This window comes from Schistocerca piceifrons, chromosome 2 (genome assembly GCF_021461385.2).
Source record: "Schistocerca piceifrons isolate TAMUIC-IGC-003096 chromosome 2, iqSchPice1.1, whole genome shotgun sequence".
NCBI classification, from domain to species: domain Eukaryota; kingdom Metazoa; phylum Arthropoda; class Insecta; order Orthoptera; family Acrididae; genus Schistocerca; species Schistocerca piceifrons.
Window position 1 is genome coordinate 620,055,274 of NC_060139.1, and position 22,729 is coordinate 620,078,002.

Sequence of the window (22,729 nt, forward strand, 5' to 3'; positions counted from 1 at the left end):
GAAAGTTTAACATTTGAATGTACTTTGCTTGTGAGAAGACGGTGTTATACCTCGTATAAGAAATTTCTAGTTGCACCTGTCAGAATTTGAGAACGGCAGGATCATGACCCGCGTCTGTGAAAACTGCTTCTCACTTTGGCCGGAATCCCTCGTTTGTCACAGGAGGATCAGACTCAACGCCATGCAAGAGTTATATGGCACCGCGTTACTAGCGCCCAGGAGGACAGAATACTGTTCGCTCGGCTGTGAAATGTCGTACAGGCACGCCACATACCTGAGTCAATGAAGTTTTTTTTTCAGCAAGAATGATTTCAATACCGACAGTGTGGCGACGTCTGGGCTGGTAGCGCGCCGACCATAGTTGCGGTTCCCTTGACGTGGCAGGAGAGAGTAATGTATGGACAGTTATAAACCCAACAACGCAGGACACAGGAGTGGCGCCACGTCGTCTTTTCAGACGGTTCTGCATACATAGTCATGTTAGGCGCATCCTTGTGTGGAGGCTCTGAGGAGAATGAAAGTTGCCAAATTGAATTCGTGATCGTCTTACAGGCCCATGAGCTGGTGTGATGGTATGGGGTGCCACTGCGTGTACAACACGATCACCCCCGGTTCGCATAGCCTGTAGTTTGGACAGTAGATGCTACATTTATGACGTGTTAAGGCTGGTGGCTGCGCATTATCTTTGAAGTCGCTGTGACGTTACCTTTCTACAAGATAACTCGAGACTTCATGTTGCCTGTGCTGTTCTGACCTACCTCAAAGCAAGATCGTTCAACTGTTGCCCTTGTCAGCACATTATCAGAACTCTCACCACTGTTTTCCTTTGTGCTTGCGAAGATTAACTCTCGTCGCCACATAAACCATAGTCAGATGCGTCTTTGCTAGGGCTTACCGCAAAAGCAACTGTAACCAGTTACAAACACGGGGTGATCTGTTGGTGACGTTAGGAAAGTAAAACACTGTATACAAGAAATTATGCAAATTCATTGCTTTTTAACGGTATATACGCGTGTAGGAGAGTCTGCCGTTTGTGTCACAGCCAATTAGCACTCAACGTGTCCGCGATTGAGAATGCGGTATGTATCATACGTCGCGTCTATGTTGCGCCATGTGGTCCCTCAGCTTTTTTTGGAGTGATTTGCTGAAAGGCAGCTGTAATCTGCCTCCGTAGGTCGACTTGATTCTGTGGTTTTTGCACAAACATGGTTGACTTGACATATGCTCACCCAAAAAATCTGTAGGCGTTAGGTCGGGGCTATTAGGAGGCCATGGGATAGATCCAACACGGCTGCGCCAACGATAGTTGAGTATCTGGTTTAATCGTTCCGGCGCTATGACACCCCAATGTGGTGCAGCGCCGTCCTGTTGACAATGGTGCCTAGTACCCCATCTTGTAATTATTGGACCACATACTGCTCGATCATATCAAGGTAAGTGACGACACGAACAGTCTCCTCCGCAAAAAGGAATGGGCCGATAACATTGTAACGACGTCTGAGAGCTGTCTCGGTCCCCACTACACACGAAAACTTCGCATGCCCGAAGACACATTTAACATGAGCGCCTTGTTGCTGAACGTACTAACGTATGCCACCTACGAACATTAATTTAATAAATATAGCATTATACTTTTCTGACACCTCAAACGGAACACCCAGTAGTTCGCACTTTTGGTTTGAGTGATTAATTAAAATGAAGACGACAGTTAGATTTCACACTGAAGGATGTTTCAAAAGTTCTACGTTTTAATCTGGCGATTGCAGTAGCTGAACGACGTTATAAATAAAGTAATATATGAAGCGATCTAGACGGTTTCATTTACAAAATAACCACAATGGTCGTAGACTCCTTCTGGAAATTTGTTTCCTTTATCCATTTTCACGTACTGGAAACAGAAATTAAGTCGCCCACTTTATTCCATCTCTGCTTCATAATACTTCTTCTGCTACCTACCAGAACAAGATGAAAGAAACATTATATTTAAGAATAAATTTATATCTGATGCTGATCAGTCGATAGTAGTTGGGAACATTCTACTTAGACTGGGCAGAAAAAGAACTTGTTCCGAAGTACGAGTAATAGCAATTAGCTTTAGTTTAATCATAAACTGTTCATTCTTCCCTCTTTAGCGATGTGTCCGCAATTTGTCGTAATTTACCTGCCAGGCACGAAGCTGCTGCGCCGTGGGCAGTTCGGTGCCTAATGGCGCAACGCTGGAGGTACAGCGGCGGCTGCAGCCGTTTCTAATTACCGGCGACCGTCCCAATTGGACGCAAAGTGCTGCCGGCGATCGTTAGCCTGATGACTCTCCCGGGTGTTCGCGACTCTACGAAGCGTTTCCGCGTGGGGCGGTGTTTCGCGCTCGGCTCACGATTAGAGAAGGCTGCGACTCAAGCGTTCCATAGGTTGTGGAACATTATTTTCGTTCCGGTGTTCAAAAATAAACAACTCACTAATATTACTCTCAAATAATCTGTTACAATGCTTTTACTATAGCGGAGCGGGTGTCAACATTATTCGTCCCACTCTAATAATGTAGTGTTGGCAGAAGAGCCAACACTGTTTTCTAGAGGAGGCCGAAATGCACGCGTTTAATTACACGCTGACTGGCGTGAGGTCTGGAACAGGACAATATCTTGAGAATTGTAAATAAAGTACGTAGATGATGTAATACTTAACTTTAATCCACAGTTGTAGAACATCTCTCGTTACGGTACATGCTTCATAAAATTAATTATCAATTGAATACGGCGCCTTGCTAGGTCGTAGCAAATGTAGCTGAAGGCTATGCTAACTATCGTCTCGGCAAATGAGAGCGTATTTGTCAGTGAACCATTGCTATGAACGTCAGCTGTACAACTGGGGCGAGTGCCAGGACGTCTCTCTAGACCTGCCGTGTGGTGGCGGTCGGTCTGCAATTACTGACAGTGGCGACACGCGGGTCCGGCGTATACTAATGGACCGCGGCCGATTTAAAGGCTACCACCTAGCAAGTGTGGTGTCTGACGGTGACACCACAAATAACATTTTGTGTGTTATAATGACAGAGGGAAAGAGAATGTATCAAGGACAATACAAAGGGACTGAAGGCAATGTCGTAGAAAGGGAAGAGGAAGTAAATGAAGATAAGCTGGGAGATATAATAGTGCGGGAAGAATTTGACAAGACACTCAAAGACAAAAGTCGAAACAAGGGCCTTGGAGTACATGACATTCCATCAGAATTATCGAGATCCTTGGGAGAGCTAGCAACAACAAAATTGTTCCATCTGATGTGCAACACGTGTGAAACACGCGAGACACCCTCAGATATCAAAAAGAAAGTAATAACTCCAGTTCCAAAGAAGGCAGCTGCTGATAGGTGAGAATGTTACTCAAATATCAGTTTAATATGTTAATATTGGAAAATACTGACACCCATTATCTATAGAAAACTGGTAGAGACCGACCGCGGGGAAGATTAATTTGGGTTCCAGAAACATAGGAAGACTTCAAGCAAAACTAACTCGGCGAATTAGAAGATAGGTTAAAGAAATGCAAACCTATGTTTACAGCATTTGTTGATCTAGAGAAAGCTGTTGACATTGTTGACCGGAATACACTAAATTTATGAAGGTAGCTGGGATAAAGTACAAGAAGCGAAAGGTTGTTTAGGACTTGGCAGAAATCAAGACAGCAATAATAGTCGAAGGACACGAAAAGGAAGCAATGGTTGAGAAGGGAGTGAGACAGGGTCGTAGCCTGTCCGCGATGTTATTGGCTCTAGGCACTATGAGATCTGAGGTCATCAGTCCTCTAGAACTTAGAACTACTTAAACCTAACTAACCTAAGGGCATCACACACATCCATGGCCGAAGCAGGATTCGAACCTGCGACCGTAGCGGTCGCGCTGTTACAGACTGAAGGGCCTAAAACCGCTCGGCCACTAAGGCCAGCGCGATGTTATTCAATCTGTATACTGAGCAAGCAATAAATAAGATCAATAAAAAATATAAAAAGAGAATTAACGTTCAGAGGGAAGAAGTGAAACTTTGAGATTTCCCGATGACGCTGCAATTCTGTCAGAGACGGCAAAGGACCTGGAGGAGCAATTGAACGGAATGTTCAGTGTCTCGAAGAGGTTATAAGTTGAACATCAATAAAAGTAAAACAAGACTAATGGGATGCGTTCGAAGAAAAACAGTGATGCTGAGGGACTTAGATTGAAAAATGAGACACTAAACGTAGTAGATGAATTTTACAAAATAAGTTACGATTTTCAAAGAAGAGAGGATGTTAAATTCAGTATGTCTCTGGCAAGGAAAGCAATTCTGAAAATGACGAAGTTGTTAAGAATACAAATCTAGGAGTTAGGAAGTCTTTTCTGAAGGTATTTGTTTGGAGTGTAGCCTCGTACAGTAGTGAAAGTTACACAATAAGCAGTTCAGAAAAGAAGAGATTAGGAACTTTTGAAATGTGGTGCTGCAAAAGAATGCTGAAGATTAGGTGGATAGATCGAGTAACTAATGAGAATGAACTGAGTTAAGCTGGAGAAAAAATAATGATGCAACTTGATTAAAAGAAGTGATTAAGAGGAGACATACTGAGGTATGAAGGAATCGTCAATTTGCTAATGGAGGGAAGTGTGTGACGGTAAAACTGCAAAATGGTTCAAATGGCTCTGAGCACTATGGGACTCAACTGCTGAGGTCATTAGTCGCCCTAGAACTTAGAACTAGTTAAACCTAACTAACCTAAGGACATCACAAACATCCATGCCCGAGGCAGGATTCGAACCTGCGACCGTAGCGGTCTTGCGGTTCCAGACTGCAGCGCCTTTAACCGCACGACCACTTCGGCCGGCGGTAAAACTGCAGAGGGAGTCGAAGGAATGGAAACAATAAGCAGGTTCAATAGTTATTCGGATACAAAGAGGCTTCACATAGAAGATCACAACAACAACAGCGTTGAAAATCGGGTATTTCAGGATAATTTGTGTCTACCCTACCCAATGCGTAACAGGAGGTTCTTTCAGGACAAGTCTCTTTTTCTATGCGAAATATTTTAATATCTGAAAGGGTCCTCTACAGTTCATGTTCTTAAAATCACATTATTGTTCCCGTTGGAAAAATGTGAGTTGATGCGGATGAGTAGGAAGATCAAACCTATATGTTCGGTTACAGTATTACTTGTGTCCTGCTCGACACAGTCACGTCGTTTATATATCTGGGCGTAACGTTGCAAAGCGATATGGGATGGAACGAGCATGTGACAACTGTGATCGGGAAGAAGAATTGTCGTCTTCGGTTTATTGGGAGAATTTTAGGAGAGTGGTTCACCTGTAAAGGAGACTGCATATACGGCGCGGGTGCGACCTGTTATTGAGTACTGCTCTAGTGTTTGGATCTGTATCAGGTTGGATTGAAGGAAGACAACGAATCAATTCAGAGGCGGGCTGCTAGATTTGTTACCCGTAGATTCGAACAACACGTAAGTGTTGCGGAGATACTTCGGGCACTCATATGGGAATCCCTGGGGGAGGGGGGGAGGGGGGGAGAGAGGGGGGAAGGCGACGTTCTTCTCGAGAAACACTATTGAGAAAATTTAAAGAAACAGCATTTGAAGCTGAATGCCGAACGATTCTGCTGCCGCCAACATATTGAGCGTAAGGACCACGAGGATAAGATACAAGAAATTAGGGCTCATACGGAGGCATATAGATAGTCGTTTTTCCCTCGCTCTATTTGCGAGTGGAACAGGAAAGGAAATGACTAGTAGTGCTACAGGGTACGCCACGCACCGTACGGTGGCTTGCGGAGTATGTAATATATATTATGTTGATGTAGATGTAGATGTAAATATAGATGGAGATGTAGAAAATCGCAGTCATTGACTCGTTAGAAAGGGCTGCCTTTGTTATTATAACTACCACTAAGTATGAGTGAATATTTCCCGTGCTTTGGAGCGACGCTCTCATTCGGGAAGCGAATATTCCTTACTATATTGTTTAAACTTTACGCTACTGGGACATGATGCAAGCAAATAAAAAATTTTGGGAGGGTGAGGGATATGTCATCACTGTGATTTGATGCGGTCTACCATGATTTTCTATCCTGCGCCAATCTCTTCATTTCATTTTAGCACTTACATTCAGTCCATTCAGTTATATGTTCTATGTACTGTATTGCCAATCTCTGTCTTGCCTTACAATCTTTGCTCCCTACGTCTCCGTCTAGTTCCATGGAGGTTATTTATTAACGTCTTAACACATGTCCTATCATCTTGTCCCTTCTATTAATGTTTGCGACACATCCCTTTCGTCCTCAAATCGGCGGAGAACCTCCTCACACTCATCATGTCAGTCCACTTAAATTTCAGTATTCCTCTGTTGCTACTACATCTCAGACGCTTCGATTGTTTTTATTTTCCGGCTTTCTCACAGCCCATTATTCAATTCCAGCCGGCCGAAGTGGCCGTGCGGTTAAAGGCGCTACGGTCGCAGGTTCGAATCCTGCCTCGGGCATGGATGTTTGTGATGTCCTTAGGTTAGTTAGGTTTAACTAGTTCTAAGTTCTAGGGGACTAATGACCTCAGCAGTTGAGTCCCATAGTGCTCAGAACCATTTTGAACCATTTCAATTCCATACAAATCTGTGACCCAGATGTACATACAAATTTACGTCTATGTTTGAAGCTAGTAGACTTCTTTTAGACAGGAATGCCCTCTTTGCTAATGGTAGACTGCTTGTCATATCCTCCTTGCCTTGTCCATAATGCAGACAACTTTCTTCACTTCTTCTAATAAGATGTCAGTAATTTTAATGAGAAGTTCGTCACTAATTCCATTCTCGCTACTCCTCAATTCATTCACCTTTTTTTAGTTTACTCTCAGTCTATGTTCTGTACTCAGTAGAATGTCCACTCCGTTCAGCAGATCCTATAATTCTTACTCTGGTTCGCAGAGAATAGCAGTGCATTAATTTACCAGAAAAAGATGATTATTTTCATGCAGCAACTGATTTAGAACAATGGAGCCTCTTCTTGTTGACAGCTCTTTGTAGGGAAACAATCTAAGAAAGTGCTTTTCAAAGTTTGAGCGAGGCTGTGAACATTTTCTTAGCGATTCACAGCAGGACAGCGCAGTAATACGAACGTGGTGTCGTTATCAAGGCCACCATTTATTTTTGTACGGTTCGTCATGCTCCTGAAAAAAAGTGTCAGTGTATTTGTAAAGGTCACATTAGTCTAGTCAAATATAAACCTTAGGTAACCGCAACCACCGTAAAGCTGTGTGTACCTCTAGTCAAAACTGCACCCTGCGCAGACTCCATACCAGCACCATCCATTATACGGTCACTTGGGCAAGGAGACGGCCATCCTAGGCTGAAATCAAATTTGCGCGCTCCAATATCCGCAACAGCTAAGCCCGACCGTCTTGTAACAACTGGTTCCACTTACACATTCCCTGGACGAGTCCAAATATTGGAGTATCACAGACCCATTTCCCAGTGGCCACTTCTTCTACTTGTTCGGACTCACATGAAGATGATTTCGCGCCGACGATCTAGATTTCCATTAACTTTCACATTTCCACTTCGTCTGGCTACTCAATACGTGCCCATCTTGGCGCAACAATGATCTTTTCGGTCACTGGAGACTGCTGCTTCACTGTTTCCATTTTAATCGCTTAATACTAATACATTGTCCTACAGGTCATTCTTTCAGGATGCTGCAATTTTCAAGAAAGTAAGTGTAGAAAGAAAACAAACAGTTACAACTTGTAGCTACTTCTCGTGTTTCATAACAGCGTAAAAATATTTTGGGGCATTAAAGTGATGGTGTACCACCACGCTGCCCAGGGTCACCCTTCGGCATTATAGTGACTCTACCCCCCACCTCCCCCCTCCCCTCGCAACGTCTACTCAAGTAATGAACTGTTCGATACCATCTGAATTTTAGCCAGACTTGAGTTGACTTTATTACGTGAATTATTTATTTCTCATCTATGTACGGTTATAAACTTTTCTGTCAAACACAACTTTACCGTAAATATATTTGCCACTTGTATTTTGATATCACACCATGAAAATTAGTAGATACAATTCTAAAAGTATATAATATGAAAAGAAGTCTATCTTAACTACAATAATTTGTAATTTTCAGTGTTAACTTTAAACAAAATATCTGTTTCCATTTATAATTTCGTTAATTTTGCCATCGATAACGAAACTGATATAATGAAATGAGAGGAAGCTTCTATTTTTAATACGTTTGTTATTAACCATTCGGTCTATAAATCTTTACATAGGCCGGCCGAAGTGGCCGAGTGGTTCTAGGCGCTGCAGTCAGGAACCGCGCGACCGCTACGGTCGCGGGTTCGAATCCTGCCTCGGGCATGGATGTGTGTTATGTCCTTAGGTTAGTTAGATTTAAGTAGTTCTAAGTTCTAGGGGACTGATGACCACAGCAGTTATGTCCCATAGTGCTCAGTGCCATTTGAACCATTTGAACCAATCTTTACATAAATAATTATTTTCAGAAGACAATTTATAAATCAAAACCGACAAATAATGAAAGCCACCTTAATGTGAAATTTATTTTCGGTTCTAGAAGATTCTGGAACCTGAATGTATAATACACTCGTATACACAATTTTATACGGCAAGTGCGTCAGAGTGGGATTAGCATTTTTAGAATTTTGTTCACGTTGCTCTCAGCTTATGATCGGAAGGTTTTTCGGTGAAAGTCTTTGTGTTGTATGACTAAGGTACCTGTTGTTTCCGAAAAATATTTGTACAGTATTTGTGAGAATATGGGTGCTCAATTGAGAAGATAAAAAAGGAAACAGCTGTGGTAAACTGAAATTCTGAGTGAACGTAAAGCAACCGCCTCAGCTGCTGTAATGTTACACTTGGGTGGACAAGCCCCAGTCAACACACGACAAGCTTCCCTCCTAACCTCTTCCGCAGCCTCGGAAGGTGGTTTATGAATAGCCTGTTCAATAGAACTAACAAAATCAACGACTGATAAACTCTTAGGCGACGGTGTGAAATTCAAACCTTTCCCCAGCACAGACAAAGCTGCGTCGTCAAACGATTTCTCCGTGAGATTGATCACAGAACGTCGAGAATTAAAATTATTGTAATTCCCAGTCCAAGAGGCACCGTCCACCTAACTTCCAAGAAAATTCAGAAACATTAGACGCCATCATTAAATGAAGCTGAAATAATTCCTTAGAAACAAAATCTAATTGATGGCGAGTATAGTGGGTCCTTTCACGAACAAGAGCTAAACCAGCACGTTGCTTGATGCGATTGGCGGCAGGAGAATTAATATGATGCACAACCTTAGCAAACGTTGGAACCACACTATGATTTCGACACTTCAATAAAAACGATAATGCACATTCCAGCTTAACTCTACTGCTGCGAAGTTTATCTAACCTCCGCAAGCAACGATACATTTCCTCTCCGTAGAGGTAAACAATGTGAGACCTTAACTTTTCCCGGCGAATTGAATGTTCAAATAATTTACGGGTTTGCTGCCGGGTGACGTTGTCGACCACCGCCGATATTTCGGCAGGAGCACTGTGGAAGACCGGTGTATTGAACATAAGCGTCACGCTCGCTTACAACAGCCGAGCAAATCCGCTATTGCAGAACATTGCCTTGACACCGGTCATCCTATGGAATACAACACGAAGATTCTGGCTTGCACGTCCAGCTATTGGGATAGTGTCATTAAGGAAGCTGTTGAAATCAAACTATCAAGCAACCTTATAAACAGAGATGGTGGTTTTTGACTAAATTCTGCTTGGAATTCGGCTCTATCTCTCATCAAAAAACAGAGGGACAGAATTAGGGCTACCTCACCTGTTGACTAATAGTCACTATCGATATTTCTGATGTTGGTTATCTTTGGTTGTGTGTTGACTTTGCGGTTACTTGTTCTGTATGTGGTATCTTCCTTGTTTCTCCTCTGTGAACCACGGTATTAAATTCCCTTGCACATTACTTCATCCTTGCAGTTGTGACTTGAGAATGGCAAGGTGTGCTCCTTCCGAAATATCGGCGGTGGTCGACGACGTCACCCGGCAGCAAACCCGTAATCATTTGAACATTAAATTCGCCGGGAAAAGTTAAGGTCTCACATAGCTTACTTATTATTTCTTTACTGCCTAATTATTACATGTTTATCTCGTCTGCTCGTAGCGGTCATCAAATCGTGCGTAATTGGCATGCAGTCTGTACTCGGGGCCGGTTTTTCGTGCGCCACTTTTCACTGCGATCAGTTGGCTAAACGAAAAGTTTTGCAGAATCACGAAAATTACAAGTGTGTGATAATTCTGTTATGAATAAAAACTCAGTACTCGAGAGGGGGGGGGGGGGAATACCTTCCATCTTCAGTCACCTATACTACTAATTTTCAATTTTTCATAGGCACGACATACCAAGTAAAATGAACGGTGAATGAATAAAAATGAACTGTTCCCAAAAAAGAGCGATCACCAGTGAACTAGCGCCCAAGGATGAACGACTTTGCCCATCTGTAACCAAGACCGCTTGCACGCAGCGTAACATGGCCGTGGCGCGAGAATGAAGTGTTTGTTTGCTGTTGCTCTATATTGTTCATTTTAACTAAAGACATTGAAATATCGCGAAAACTACTCATCGGATTAAAAAAAAGGTTATAATTTATAATTCCAGTTTCTCTGTCTCGGAGGGGGACATCCAATGATACCACACTCGACCCGCCACCACACCTCGTGTGTGGGTGGCGGGGGACAACTTTGAAATCTTCAATGGGAACCCTGTTTTAATTTATTTAGTTTTTTGCAGATTACGATTCTACGGCAAAATTTACATGTTTTGTCTGAAGCATTTTCTTCGTTTCGCCACAGATGGTGCTGCAATCGGATGAATGGAAATGGGTAGGCAATCATAATTTATGTCATGCTACTCAATGGCCCCCTCTCTGCATTCTGCAAGGGTAGGACAGGCAAGAATTTCATAAATTCTCATTGGAAACCCCATTTGCGACATTGTATTCCTCCGACATGTCGGACAGGGGACTGACTACTGGACGCGCACTGTGACCGAGGCTCCAGGCGAACGCCACTCTACTCTTCCAATTAGAGAGAGTGTTCAAAAGTAGTACCACCAACTTAGTGATCTCCGTTTCAAATGACGGCCTGTTGGCACTTGTCGGTACATCTTTTCTTTTAAATACCCCACAGAAAGAAATCCGGCGGCGTCAAATACGACGACATAGCGAACCAATTAATAGGGCCCCCTTTGCCTATCCACTGACCAATGTAAATACGACCTAATACCTCCAGTATTTCAATCGCGTGACGCGCTTCGCAACCGTCATGCTGAAACAACATACTATGTCGAACGTCCACGGCAACATCCTGCAGCAGTACCGGTAGTTCCTGTTCCAAAGACGTTCGATATTTGCTTCCCTTCACTGTGCCGCCGATAAATACAGGGCAGTGAGTTTGTTCCCCACAATGCCACACCATACGTTAAACAACCAAGGACGTTGTTTCTCAACTTACCGCAAGCAATGGGGTGTGTTTACACTCGAGTAATACATGTTATCCCGGTTAACGCTACCATGATATGTAAAAGTAGACTCATCGGAAAATAGTACCTCGGCGAAGAACGTGGAGGGTAGTTTGCATTTGTTAATGTGCACGTTGACAAGACACTACCCAGTGTTGGCAGTCGGCGACGTGAAGTTCTCGAAGCGCTGTCGCGTGGTATGGATGATACTTATGACGATGCAGTATTGTGATTACACTACCTGCGGACAAACCGGATTTGCGGTGTAATTGCCAGGCGCTTGGCCGTACGGAGTGGTGCACTGCCGCTAGTACACCTATTTTACTATATTCTCCAGTAACTCGTTTGCTTCGTTTCCTTTTGCTGGTCTGTGCGCTGCCATCAAACATAAAGGAGCTCACAACGTTGTAAAAGAACGAACGAGAGCGAGATTTTTCTGGAAAACAGCAGCCTCAGCATTTCTTCTACATTCTCCGTAAATCAGGATAATTTCAGTTGTTTTTTCTGTGGTTACAATATTCATCATCCTCTTTCACGTCTGTTCTCCGGATGTTTAGAGCCAACATCTGTACTACGTCTGTACGGTACATGAGCTTCGGTCGCAGTGCACTGCCTGTTACGAGACTTCATATTTCGCTACACGGCCACAGTGACGCGTTGAGTAGTCCCCTGTTCGATATGTGGGAGGAATACAACGTTGCGAATGGGATTTACAATTAGAAGCAATGAAATACAGGGCTCTCCTACCCTCACACCATGGAGGTGATGTCCCACGTGCCATTGGATATTCAAGGGCCATTGAGTAAAATGTTGTAAATTACCATTGTGTACCCATTTCTATTCTTCCAATTACAGCACCACCTGTGGTGAAACGAAGAAAATGATTCAGACAAAACGTATGTAGATTTTGCCATAGAATCTCAATCTGCAATAAAAAAGAGGGTTCCCATTGAAGAATTTACAGTTGCTCCCACCACCCACGCACAGGATGGGGTGGCGGATCGAAGTGTGGTATCGGTGGATGCCTCCTTCCGAGACAAGCAAATTGGAATTATAGCTCTTTTGATGCAATGTGTTGTTTTCGACATATTTCAATGTCTCCAGTTAAAATGATCACCCTGTATGTTCATGAATATTTTGCCAAGAAATAAATGTCACCTCAACACGGCGGATTGTATATCGAGTTTGGATAGATCAACGAACTGTGCTCAGGTCCCAGTCTGGCAGACATTTAACCGGCTACGAACTTTCCAAATAACGCACACATCGCTATAGAGGAAAATGTTTATTCGGCGAAACCTTCCCAGGACGTCTTTTTTTCGTACACCTTTCTATCGCTTCTCCGTGAGAGGGGTATCACCGAAAGTGAAACGTTATAGTTTCTGCTCCATTTTCCATTTGCGCTGAGTGCCTGAATTCCTACCTCCCCCAGAACGGTGACAGAAGTGCCCTCATTGCCAGGCACTCCGTTCACTGGGCCACGCTTTAACAGGCAAGCTCGTTGTGTCACAATCTGTCGAGTGTCATTTGAACAGTGTTTTCTCTTCGTGATACAGAAAACAACCGAGTAAGAGAGGCAAATAGCAGAATTTTGCACTGAGCGTACAAACACTTGTTTTAAAATGTGTGAAACAAGGTTGTATATCAATAAAAGATATGAAGACAGCAGACGGTTTCAGATAGGCCAGATAATGGCAGTTCAGATTTCGAAAATAGCTGTTAAACTATAAAAACATTCCCAGGGGCAGGTGGGAACCCCAGCCATAAATTATTGGTTACGAAATGCAATTGAAAACTAAAAGATTTGGAGAAATGAAAGAGTTGAAAGATGTGAGATCTGAATAAATTGAAAGAACCGTTGGTAGTGGACAGTTTCAAACAGAGCGTTAGACAAAGATTGAAGCAACGGAAAACACTAGGACACAAACGGATGGCCTGGAGAGATGATGTGGAGAAGGAAACAGATGGAAAACAGGCAAAAAGATTAGGTGCAATGGGTATCCTTGGGCAGTTTAATTGCGAAAGAGAAAATATTAAGAAAAAGAATGGTTCAAATGGCTCTGAGCACAATGGGACTTAACTTCTGAGGTCATCAGTCCTCTAGAACTTAGAACTACTTAAACCTAACTAACCTTAGAACATCACACACGTCCATGCCCGAGGCAGGATTCGAACCTGCGACCGTAGCGGTCGCGCGGTTCCAGACTGTAGCGCCTAGAACCGCTCGTCCACCTCGGCCGGCTATTTTTAAAATGCAGCAAATTACGCAAACAAAAGGGCATACAGACGTTTAAAAATGAGAGCGACGGAAAGAAGAAAATGTCAAATCAGTAAAGGCTAGAGCAGAAATTCGAAGCTGTAGAACGTGCATGACTACGGAAAGGACAGGCGCGTCTGAATGAAAAGAAGGGCAGGTGTATGAGTACCATGAACTCTTATGCGAAACCAGCACTAAGTAAAGAAGTGAAGGCTGGGAGGAGCACATAGAAAAAAATAAACAACGGAAACGAACTTCAAGACAATATTATTGAGAGAGGCGAGGAAGTAGATGAAGATGAGATTGGAGACACGATAGTACGATAAGAATTTGACACAGCGCTGAAACATCGAAGTCTAAACAAGGCGGTGCAATAGACGACATTCCATCAGAATTACAGAAATCATTGGGAAAACATACCATGACACAAGTAGTCGTCCTGCTATGTGAGATACATGAAACAGGCAAAATGCCTACAGACTTCAAGAATAATAATTGCAAATTCAAAAAAATGCAGGTGGTGGAAGATGTGACTATTGCAGAAGTGTCAGTCATGGCTGTAAAATACTGACACGAATTACTTGCAGAAGATTGGAAAGACTGGTAGAAGTCGACCACAGGGAAGGTCAATTTGGGTTTCGAAGAAATGTAAGAACCCGCGAGGCGCTACTGACCCTACGACTAATATCAACAGACTGAAGAAAAGCACACCTGCTGTATAGCATCTACATATTTAGAGTAAGTTTTGGATCATGTTTACTGGAGGTGATAGGTGTAAAATACACAGCGTGAATGGTTATCTATAACTTGTCTGCACAAGACGTAGATAACCATTCGCTCCCTGTATTTTGTCCCTCTACCTCCAACGAAGGAAATGAAAGGGAGGCACTAGTGGAGAAGGGTGTCATAAAGAGTTGTAACCGTCCCCAGTATTATCCAATCTGTGTGGTGAGCAAGAAGTAAAGGAAACTACGGACGAAATTATAAATGAAATTATAGTTCAGGGAGCAGAAATAAAACTCTAAGGTTTGCTAATGACATTGTAATTCTGTCAGACATGGCAAGGAATTGCGAGATCATTTGAACAGAATGGAAAGAGGATGCAAGACGAATATAAAAAAAAAGGAAAACGAAGGAAAAGGAGTGTAGTCGAATTAGATCAGGCCATGCTGAGGGAATTAGATCAACAATCGAGTCACTAAAAGTAGTAGACGAGTTTTACTGTTTGGGCAGCAGAATAACTGACGATGGTCAAAATAGAGAGGATATAAAACGTAGACTGGCAACTGCAAGAAAATGTTACTTAAAACGAGAAATTTGTTGACATCGAATACAAATTTAATTGCTAGGAAGTATTTTCTGAATACATCTGGAGTGTAGACTTGTACAGAAGTGAAACATGGTGATGGACAGTTAAGGCAAGCAGAGTACAAAAGAGTTTGAAATTTGGTGCCACAGCGGAATGCAGTAGATTGGCTGAGCAGATGTGATAACTAATGAAGAGGCACTAAATTGAAAATAAATTTATTGCAATTCATTGAAAGAAGGGATCGGTTGACAGGGCGCATCCTGAAGCATCAAAAAATCGTCAGTTTGGTAGCTGAATGAAATTTTGGGATGGGGAGTAAAAATTGTAGAGGAAGACCAAGGCAGGTTCAAATGGATTGTAGGCTGTAGAAAGTATACAGATACGTGGAAGTGTAGACACGACAGAGTAGTGTGGAGGGCTGCATAAACGAGGACTACTAGAGCAACGGAATGAGAGTGTGGAGAGTGTACGATGGAAGGAGCGTGTTGTGAGTACTCACGTGTTGGCCGGGCCCCTCTGCGGCGGCGCGGCGTGCGCCCCCAAGCAGAGGAGTCCCACCCCCAGCCACAGCAACAGCAGACACGGCGCGCCCCCTGCGGTCTTCATGGCTCCACTCGCCTGCAACACAAGAAGCGCCTTGCCAAAGCTCTTTCGTCTCTTCACCATGGCTGACTTGGCTTATTAACGGAAAGACGAGACTTAGGGAAAAAACAATGACAGTTCTAATGAACTGAGTCATTATTTTGAATGAAATTATATCCTGTCAGAGGAGACACATGAATGACTTAATATAAACTTTAAATGTAGGAAACATAAAAACTATATATAAAAGCTACAATGAAACGCAAGAATGCAACAGTGACATTCATCAGTGAAGCCCTTGACTTATAGAATTCGAGGAAAATTTTAAAATCTACTTCAGTCCAACGTTTGTCTTTAAATTTAAAGATCTGGCGTGTTCTGCTTTGGTGTAAAGGGGACGCGCGCGTCTATGTACAGGGTGACTCACTTAAAACTTGCACCGCATATATTGCGGAAATTGAGTGCTATTGATGTGTAGTTTTCACAGAATAGATTGGTAGTCAGGGGTCCGTATTTTTAGTCAACAGATTATAATAATACTTACAAAGTTTATTTTTTGTGTACATATAGACTGTTTTAAATGGAACAATGACTATTGACATTAATATACTAAAATGCGGGTAACTAGAACGTCAGTGGTGTTTGTTAGACGAGTCTAGTGCGAGTCGTTTACGAGATAACGTATTACGAAAAATTTCCACACCGGCACTTGTTTGCGTCATTCAACATTCGTAGTTGCTAGATACGATGTTGTTATGTTTGTTTATAGTATGCTTTTATGTTCCTTGAGGGCACTGTCACTTGCTAGTTTGTTAGTGTGTGACAGTCTTAGCACTAGGTCGTCAACGGACGATGCGATTTACTATTTCAGAAAAAGCCGACATGCTCATGGTGTACGGAGAGTGTAGGAAGAATTCAATTTGTTATTGTACGGTGTATGTGGCAAGATATCCCAATAGACATCAACCATCTCGATAAATTTTTATCACCCTCTTCAGCCATTTACGTGAAAGTGGTAGTGCAACACCTAGACAAAGTAGCAGCAGAAAGCAAGTGACGAGACAAGAGGGGAACATTAATACTCTTGCTCATGTTCTAGTTGATCCGCACGCTAGCTGCCGCGCAGTCGCACGAGAAAGTGACGTGAGTCAGGTAAGTTTCCTACGCAATCCCCATCGACAGCTGCATCCCTGTCACATCTCTCGTCATATAGAGCTTCACAGAAACCATTATGAGAATCGGGTTTATTTGTGTACATGAGCATTAAGACACAATTGCTTATTGATGAAGCAATGGCCAGGTAAACCGCCGAAAAATGCACTGTTGGTCTGTTGAAAATCCCCGTTGGATTCATTAGGTAGAACGTCAGCTTCTATGTAGTGTAAACGTGTGGTGTGCGACATTGAACCATCAGCTTATAGGCCTGTTTTTCAAAGACGAAGCACTGAACGCGCACAAGTATCACGGCCTCGTAACCGACCATCTACCACGAATGCTAGAAGACTTTCCTGTGCAGATTACGGGACACCAGTGGCACCAGCATGATGGCTGTCCAGCCCATAATGCACCAAGTACTACAGCATGTCTTCACGAATTGTTTCCAAATCGTTGGACTAAAGTCAGAGGACCCGTACCTTGGCCCGCCTGTTCGCAGGATTTGACACCTATAGACTTTTTTCTGTGGGGAAAGCTGAAAGACGCTGTCTATAAGAACGCACCAACGACGAATTACTGCAGCCTGCTCGGACACCTCCACTGACATGCTAACACATGTGCCGCATTCGTTCAATACTAGAGTGGAAGCGTGTATTTGCGCTGCCGTTGTCATTTTGTAATAACATGTGATGGTCGATTGTCTCGTTACTGGTCAGAATCTATATAACTGGTGTGTGCAGTTACGTTGCAGGAAACGTACAAGTATCGGTGTTGGGGTTTTTCAAGACACGATGTCTCTTAAACGACCCACATTAGAATCCTGCAACAAACAGCACTGACATTGTAACTGACCCTACTTTGAGTTTGTTAATCTAAATAGGCATCGCTCCATTTAAAAAGTGCAGGTTTGCACAAAAAATATACTTTCCGAGTCTTATTACAATCTGTTTATTAGCTAACAAAACGAGGCCCTCACAAGCAGTCCGTTCTGCGAAAACCGCACATCGATAGCGCTTTTCATTTCCGCAATGTTTGCGGTGCTGGTGCTACTTTTAGGCGATTCGTTCTATATATATGGATATAAGTGCAGATATTTTTATATGTGGTGTCTTAATACGTACACACATCAGTGTGCTGGTTGTTTTTTCCTGCGTGTCTTCCCACAACACGCAAACTTTACGACCTGATGTTTCTGCACTGTTATAGCTCCCCCTCTCAGTGGACTACGCCAGTCGGTATAGACTTCAACAGCTGATCTGCTACCCAGGGGAAAAAGCATTAATGGCTTGCTTGTACCACGCATATATGGAGGTACTACTGAACCTAAAAACATACGTCTTGTAGTAACTGTAATTATTAACCTGCAAATGACATAAATACATCGTCCTCAGTGACCAATAGAAAAATCTATACTTATACCTGTTACACCATATATTAAAAAAAGGAAAGGAAAGAAGATTAGGTTTTGGCGTCCCATATATATAGTGCTTGCTTTGTAACAGTACGCACTGGTACCAAATACCGGTACTTCAACAAGAAAGTCAGAACCGCAGATTTTGTGGTGTGCTACGATAGAACATCCTTTTTTAAATTGTTTACTAGTACTAATTTTGTACTCACACTTTATGTATGTGTGCGTGTGTGCGTGTGCTTGAAAAAGAGGGGGAGAGAGAGAGAGAGGGAGAGAGAGAAGTGACGTAATTCACATATGAATACCGTTGGCATTTAATAGTTCGATGAAAGAGTCATGTTAAGGTGCAGTCAGCCGACAGTGCGCACCAAAACACCTATCGTCAGATCATGCAACGGCTCTTCAGAGTACTGATGGAGATTTTCTAATGCGTAATGACGGTAAAAATAAAATTCGTACGATAATATTTATACGGTTGATGCGTAATTGACCCTTGTTAACGAAGCTGCATTTGTATTCTTATAATTTTACTTTCGTGCAGGAGTTGAAGCGTCCAGATGAACTTTCGCGTGTTAAGTTATCCCGGTGATCTCTGACTCAAGTCGAATCAGAATTTTTGGGTCCTCAGTGTTTCTGCAGATGAGGTCTGGTTCAGCCTGTCATGGATGCGAACTCACTGAACATGCGCAATTACGAATTAGAAGATCACCTTCATTAATTCGAAGTGCCGTTGCATGATATCAAGATTGGTGTTCGCTGCGCAGTGTCTAGTGTGTCAGAAACTGTGTAATCCATGTGTGGATCAACTCACAGACATATCCGGCAATACGGAACAGCAGCACATGCCGCCCTGCCACTGAGCAGAGGCGGTGCAGACTCCTGGCCACCGTGAAAACCTGAACTCTCTCCCTTTTGACTTTTAGATTTGGAGCACATAGGAGGATCTGGCGTACTCAAATAATCCTCACAGGTTGCAAGAGCTACAGCAGAATACTGAAAACGCTATTGCTGCCATCTGTCCGGCAGGACTGCTGGTACGTCACATAGTGTAATTACTCGATAACAATGGTCTATCGACGTGGACAGTGCCCATGTGACCATGAAATTCATTAGCAATGGTCAATCCGAAACAGTGTTATCGAATTTATTTTCTGGATCTGCTTTATTTTGCACACACAATACTCATATAACATACAAATAGAAGTATTTTTAGATTCTAACGTATAAATATACGCTTTTCCTTCTTTTTGATTTGTAGATTCTGTAAATGGACAACGTATTACCAAAACTAGTAATCATATTCTGGAACTATTTCTAAAATTTGAAAGGTCTATCATTATTTTGCGCTTATTAAAAAAAAACTGTTACATACCATAACCTAATTTGTGGACACACGATAATAGCGCACCAGGCGTATCCTCCATGTGAGGTTCGCTTATGAATAAAAGTATTTTCCTGGGTTGCTTGAAGTAAGAAGATGTGCTTCACGATTTAGAGCTTGTATTCAGTCTCTTCTCCCCAATTCTATTCAGTTGGGGAGAAGAGAAATTTGTGACATAACTTGACTAGAAGAAGGGATCGGTTGGTAGGACATATTTTGAGGCATCAAGGGATCACCAATTTAGTACTGGAGGGTAGCGTGGAGGCCAAAAAAACGTAGAGGGAGACCAAGAGATGAATACACTAAGCAGATTCAGATGGATGTAGGTTATAGTAGGTACTGGGAGATGAAGAATCTTGCACAGGATAGAGTAGCTTGGAAAGCTGCATCAAACCAGTCTCTGGACAGAAGACCACAACAACAACAACAATGCAGTCTCTAAAAACATCTTCATGGACGGGAATTTAAATATTAATGTTCCTTCCTTCCTTCCTGCCACGATAACCTAACCTAGGCCTGTACATGTTATAAGGTGCAGTCAAATGAAAACGAGACAGCTGGCAAAAAGTAGGTAACCGTTTCTCGCTTCAGTGGTTCACGGGGGTGACTTCGGATGACATTATGAACTACTGAAGCAGTTAACGCAAAAGTCCCAAACAACACAAACTATTCAGTTTTTTCAAAAGTAATCGCCATAACTGTTAATACTCGTACATTTATCCTACTGTGAACCAATACAGTCGGTACCTTCATGTAAGAAAGCTTGCCGTCGCATGATTGCACCCGGACGTGCACCTCTTCCTCCGAAGCAAATCGACTGCCATGAATGTCTTTCTTCAGCGCTCAAAAACTATGGAAATCACACTGGGAGAGAAAGGGACTTACGGAGGATGTGTAAGGGCTTCACACAGAATCTTCTACAGCGTAATCACAACAAACTTGGCAACACGTGATCCCGCCCACATGTTTCGATTACGCTGCGGATGTTTCGCTGGGAAGCCCTTATACAAACTCCATACAGTTCCGATCTGTCCACATGCGATTTGAGTATTTTTGGAGCCCTGAAGAAGGACAACCGCGCCGTCGATTTGCTTTAGACGAAGGTCTGAGTACGATCATGGTTCCGCAGGCAACTACAAACTTTTTTCCATAAAAGCGTTGATCGTCTTGTCACACAATGGGATAAATGTGTAACAGTTACGTCAATAAATTTGGAATAATGAACAGTTTGTATTGTACTGTATTAAACCGGGGATCTAGAAACGACGGAGAGGCTTCGTTCCGCCAGAGCCCTCAGTTGTTCACAAGCCCTCAACAGGCCACAGCACTCTGCCCGCCCCACCGCCGCCCCACACCGCAGCCAGGGTTATTGTGCGGTTCGGCCCCCAGTGGACACCCCAGGATATTATTTTACAAGACGAATGTAGAATAATTATGGTGTACGCTCACGTGGAAATGGTGTTTGCGCAGCAATCGTCGACACAGTGTAACTTAGGCGGAATAAGGGGACCCAGCCCCCGAGGTAGATGGAAAACCATCCACAGGCTGGCCAGTGCACCGGACCTCGACACTAATCCGCCGGGCGGATCCGTGACGGGGACCAGCACGCCTTCCCGCTCGGGAAGCAGGGTATTAGACCGAACTGTTTACTTACATTTTCTTCCATACGTCTCGTTTTCATTTGACTCTATATACCGAATTAAACTACTGGCCGTTAAAACTGCAGCAACAGCAAGAATAGCAAGAAAAGAAATTTTACTTATTGTGCGTATGTATACGAAGAATACATTATTAAATATTTAGATGATTTCCGTGTACACAGGATGCCAAATTTATTACACAGAGCTCTCAATTCTGGTAGCACAACGTCTCTCACCATGCTGGGCATAATCTGAGCCTGGCTGAGAGATACTGGTTCGTCATTCCACGCTGCTTAACCTCTGCGCCAGAGTTCTTCAACTATAATGACCGGCGAATGACGGCATGCCGGTCTCACGGCAAACTGAGATAACCACATGTACCCTAGGAAACACAACTAAAGAGTCACTTTTTCAAGCCCATGCAAATGTCTCCTATTGCAAAGCAGGCGTTTGAAATTTGGCTTAAAGGTGCCTACATACTTCCTCTATAATAGTGCAGAAGCGTGGCGTCCTGAGATGTCACCCTCGGCTTGGCGACGCTTCAAACTCCGTGTGGACACGTACGAAGAAAACACCAGAGATCAGAAGCTTATGTGAGGTGTAATGTGGGAAAATGACGTCACATTGGCGCCAAATTTCACCACAATTCTGCCCGACGGCACCGTGGACATGTCACACGTCGGAGAGGTCGCCACAGCCCTCCTGTTGACACCTCTGTGATGGAAGTCAGAACCGTGACGTCCAGCGTTGAACTCAAGCAGTTTTCTTATTTCTTATGGGTGGCAGAGGAAAACATTTCAGACACGCTGCCTCTCAGATTAGACACTAAAAGGCCTCAGGGGGTGGCGTAAAAGGTGTAAATGAAACAACCCCTTCCTTTGGAACGTTGATTCCCACACATTACGAAATAGAAAACGACAGTTCGCAGTGCGATGAGCAACAGGACAACACTCTTGACAACCATTGACACTGCTGACACCCTCCGGATGATCCTATGCCCCTCTAAGAGCAATGAGCTCCTACTACCCACTGAATGTGATAGCATCCCTTTGGAACGTAGCACGATCGCAATATTTGCCCTGGTGTACAAAGTGGAACCACTCGGGACCGTGCAAAATCATTCGACGAAATTCGAACGTGGTTAGAAGCAACAGAGGGTGTTCATGCTTTTTCAGTCCCCCTGTTTCGCGCCTTCCTGTGGCGCGATCACGGGGGCGTGCGACATTGGTACGGAAAACGGTCCCACTAACATCACCGAGTTTGGCATCACCGTCGGTGCCACACGCGCACATTTGTTGGACACTTTAAACATATTCTTGTATACAGACAACTATCCACTGATTCCTAGGTACTGGCGTGACAGGCGCCGTATCAGCACACCTCAGCTGAATGGCTCTGTGTCACTGAAATAGCGCCTGCCGGTGGCATGCGAAATCTAACGGGACG

At 43.3% G+C, this 22,729-nt stretch overlaps 1 protein-coding gene across 3 annotated transcripts in view; it reads right to left on the reverse strand.

Moving 5' to 3' along the window:
* Positions 1-22,729, reverse strand: part of LOC124776340 (myosin-7B) — a 299,944-nt gene that overhangs the window by 72,236 nt on the left and 204,979 nt on the right. For all 3 annotated transcript variants that reach the window (XM_047251286.1, XM_047251287.1, XM_047251288.1), the window contains one exon: positions 15,614-15,732. In XM_047251286.1, the coding sequence (XP_047107242.1) occupies positions 15,614-15,720 (107 nt within the window). In that variant the 5' untranslated portion in view covers positions 15,721-15,732. The remainder of the gene's footprint in view (positions 1-15,613; positions 15,733-22,729) is intronic.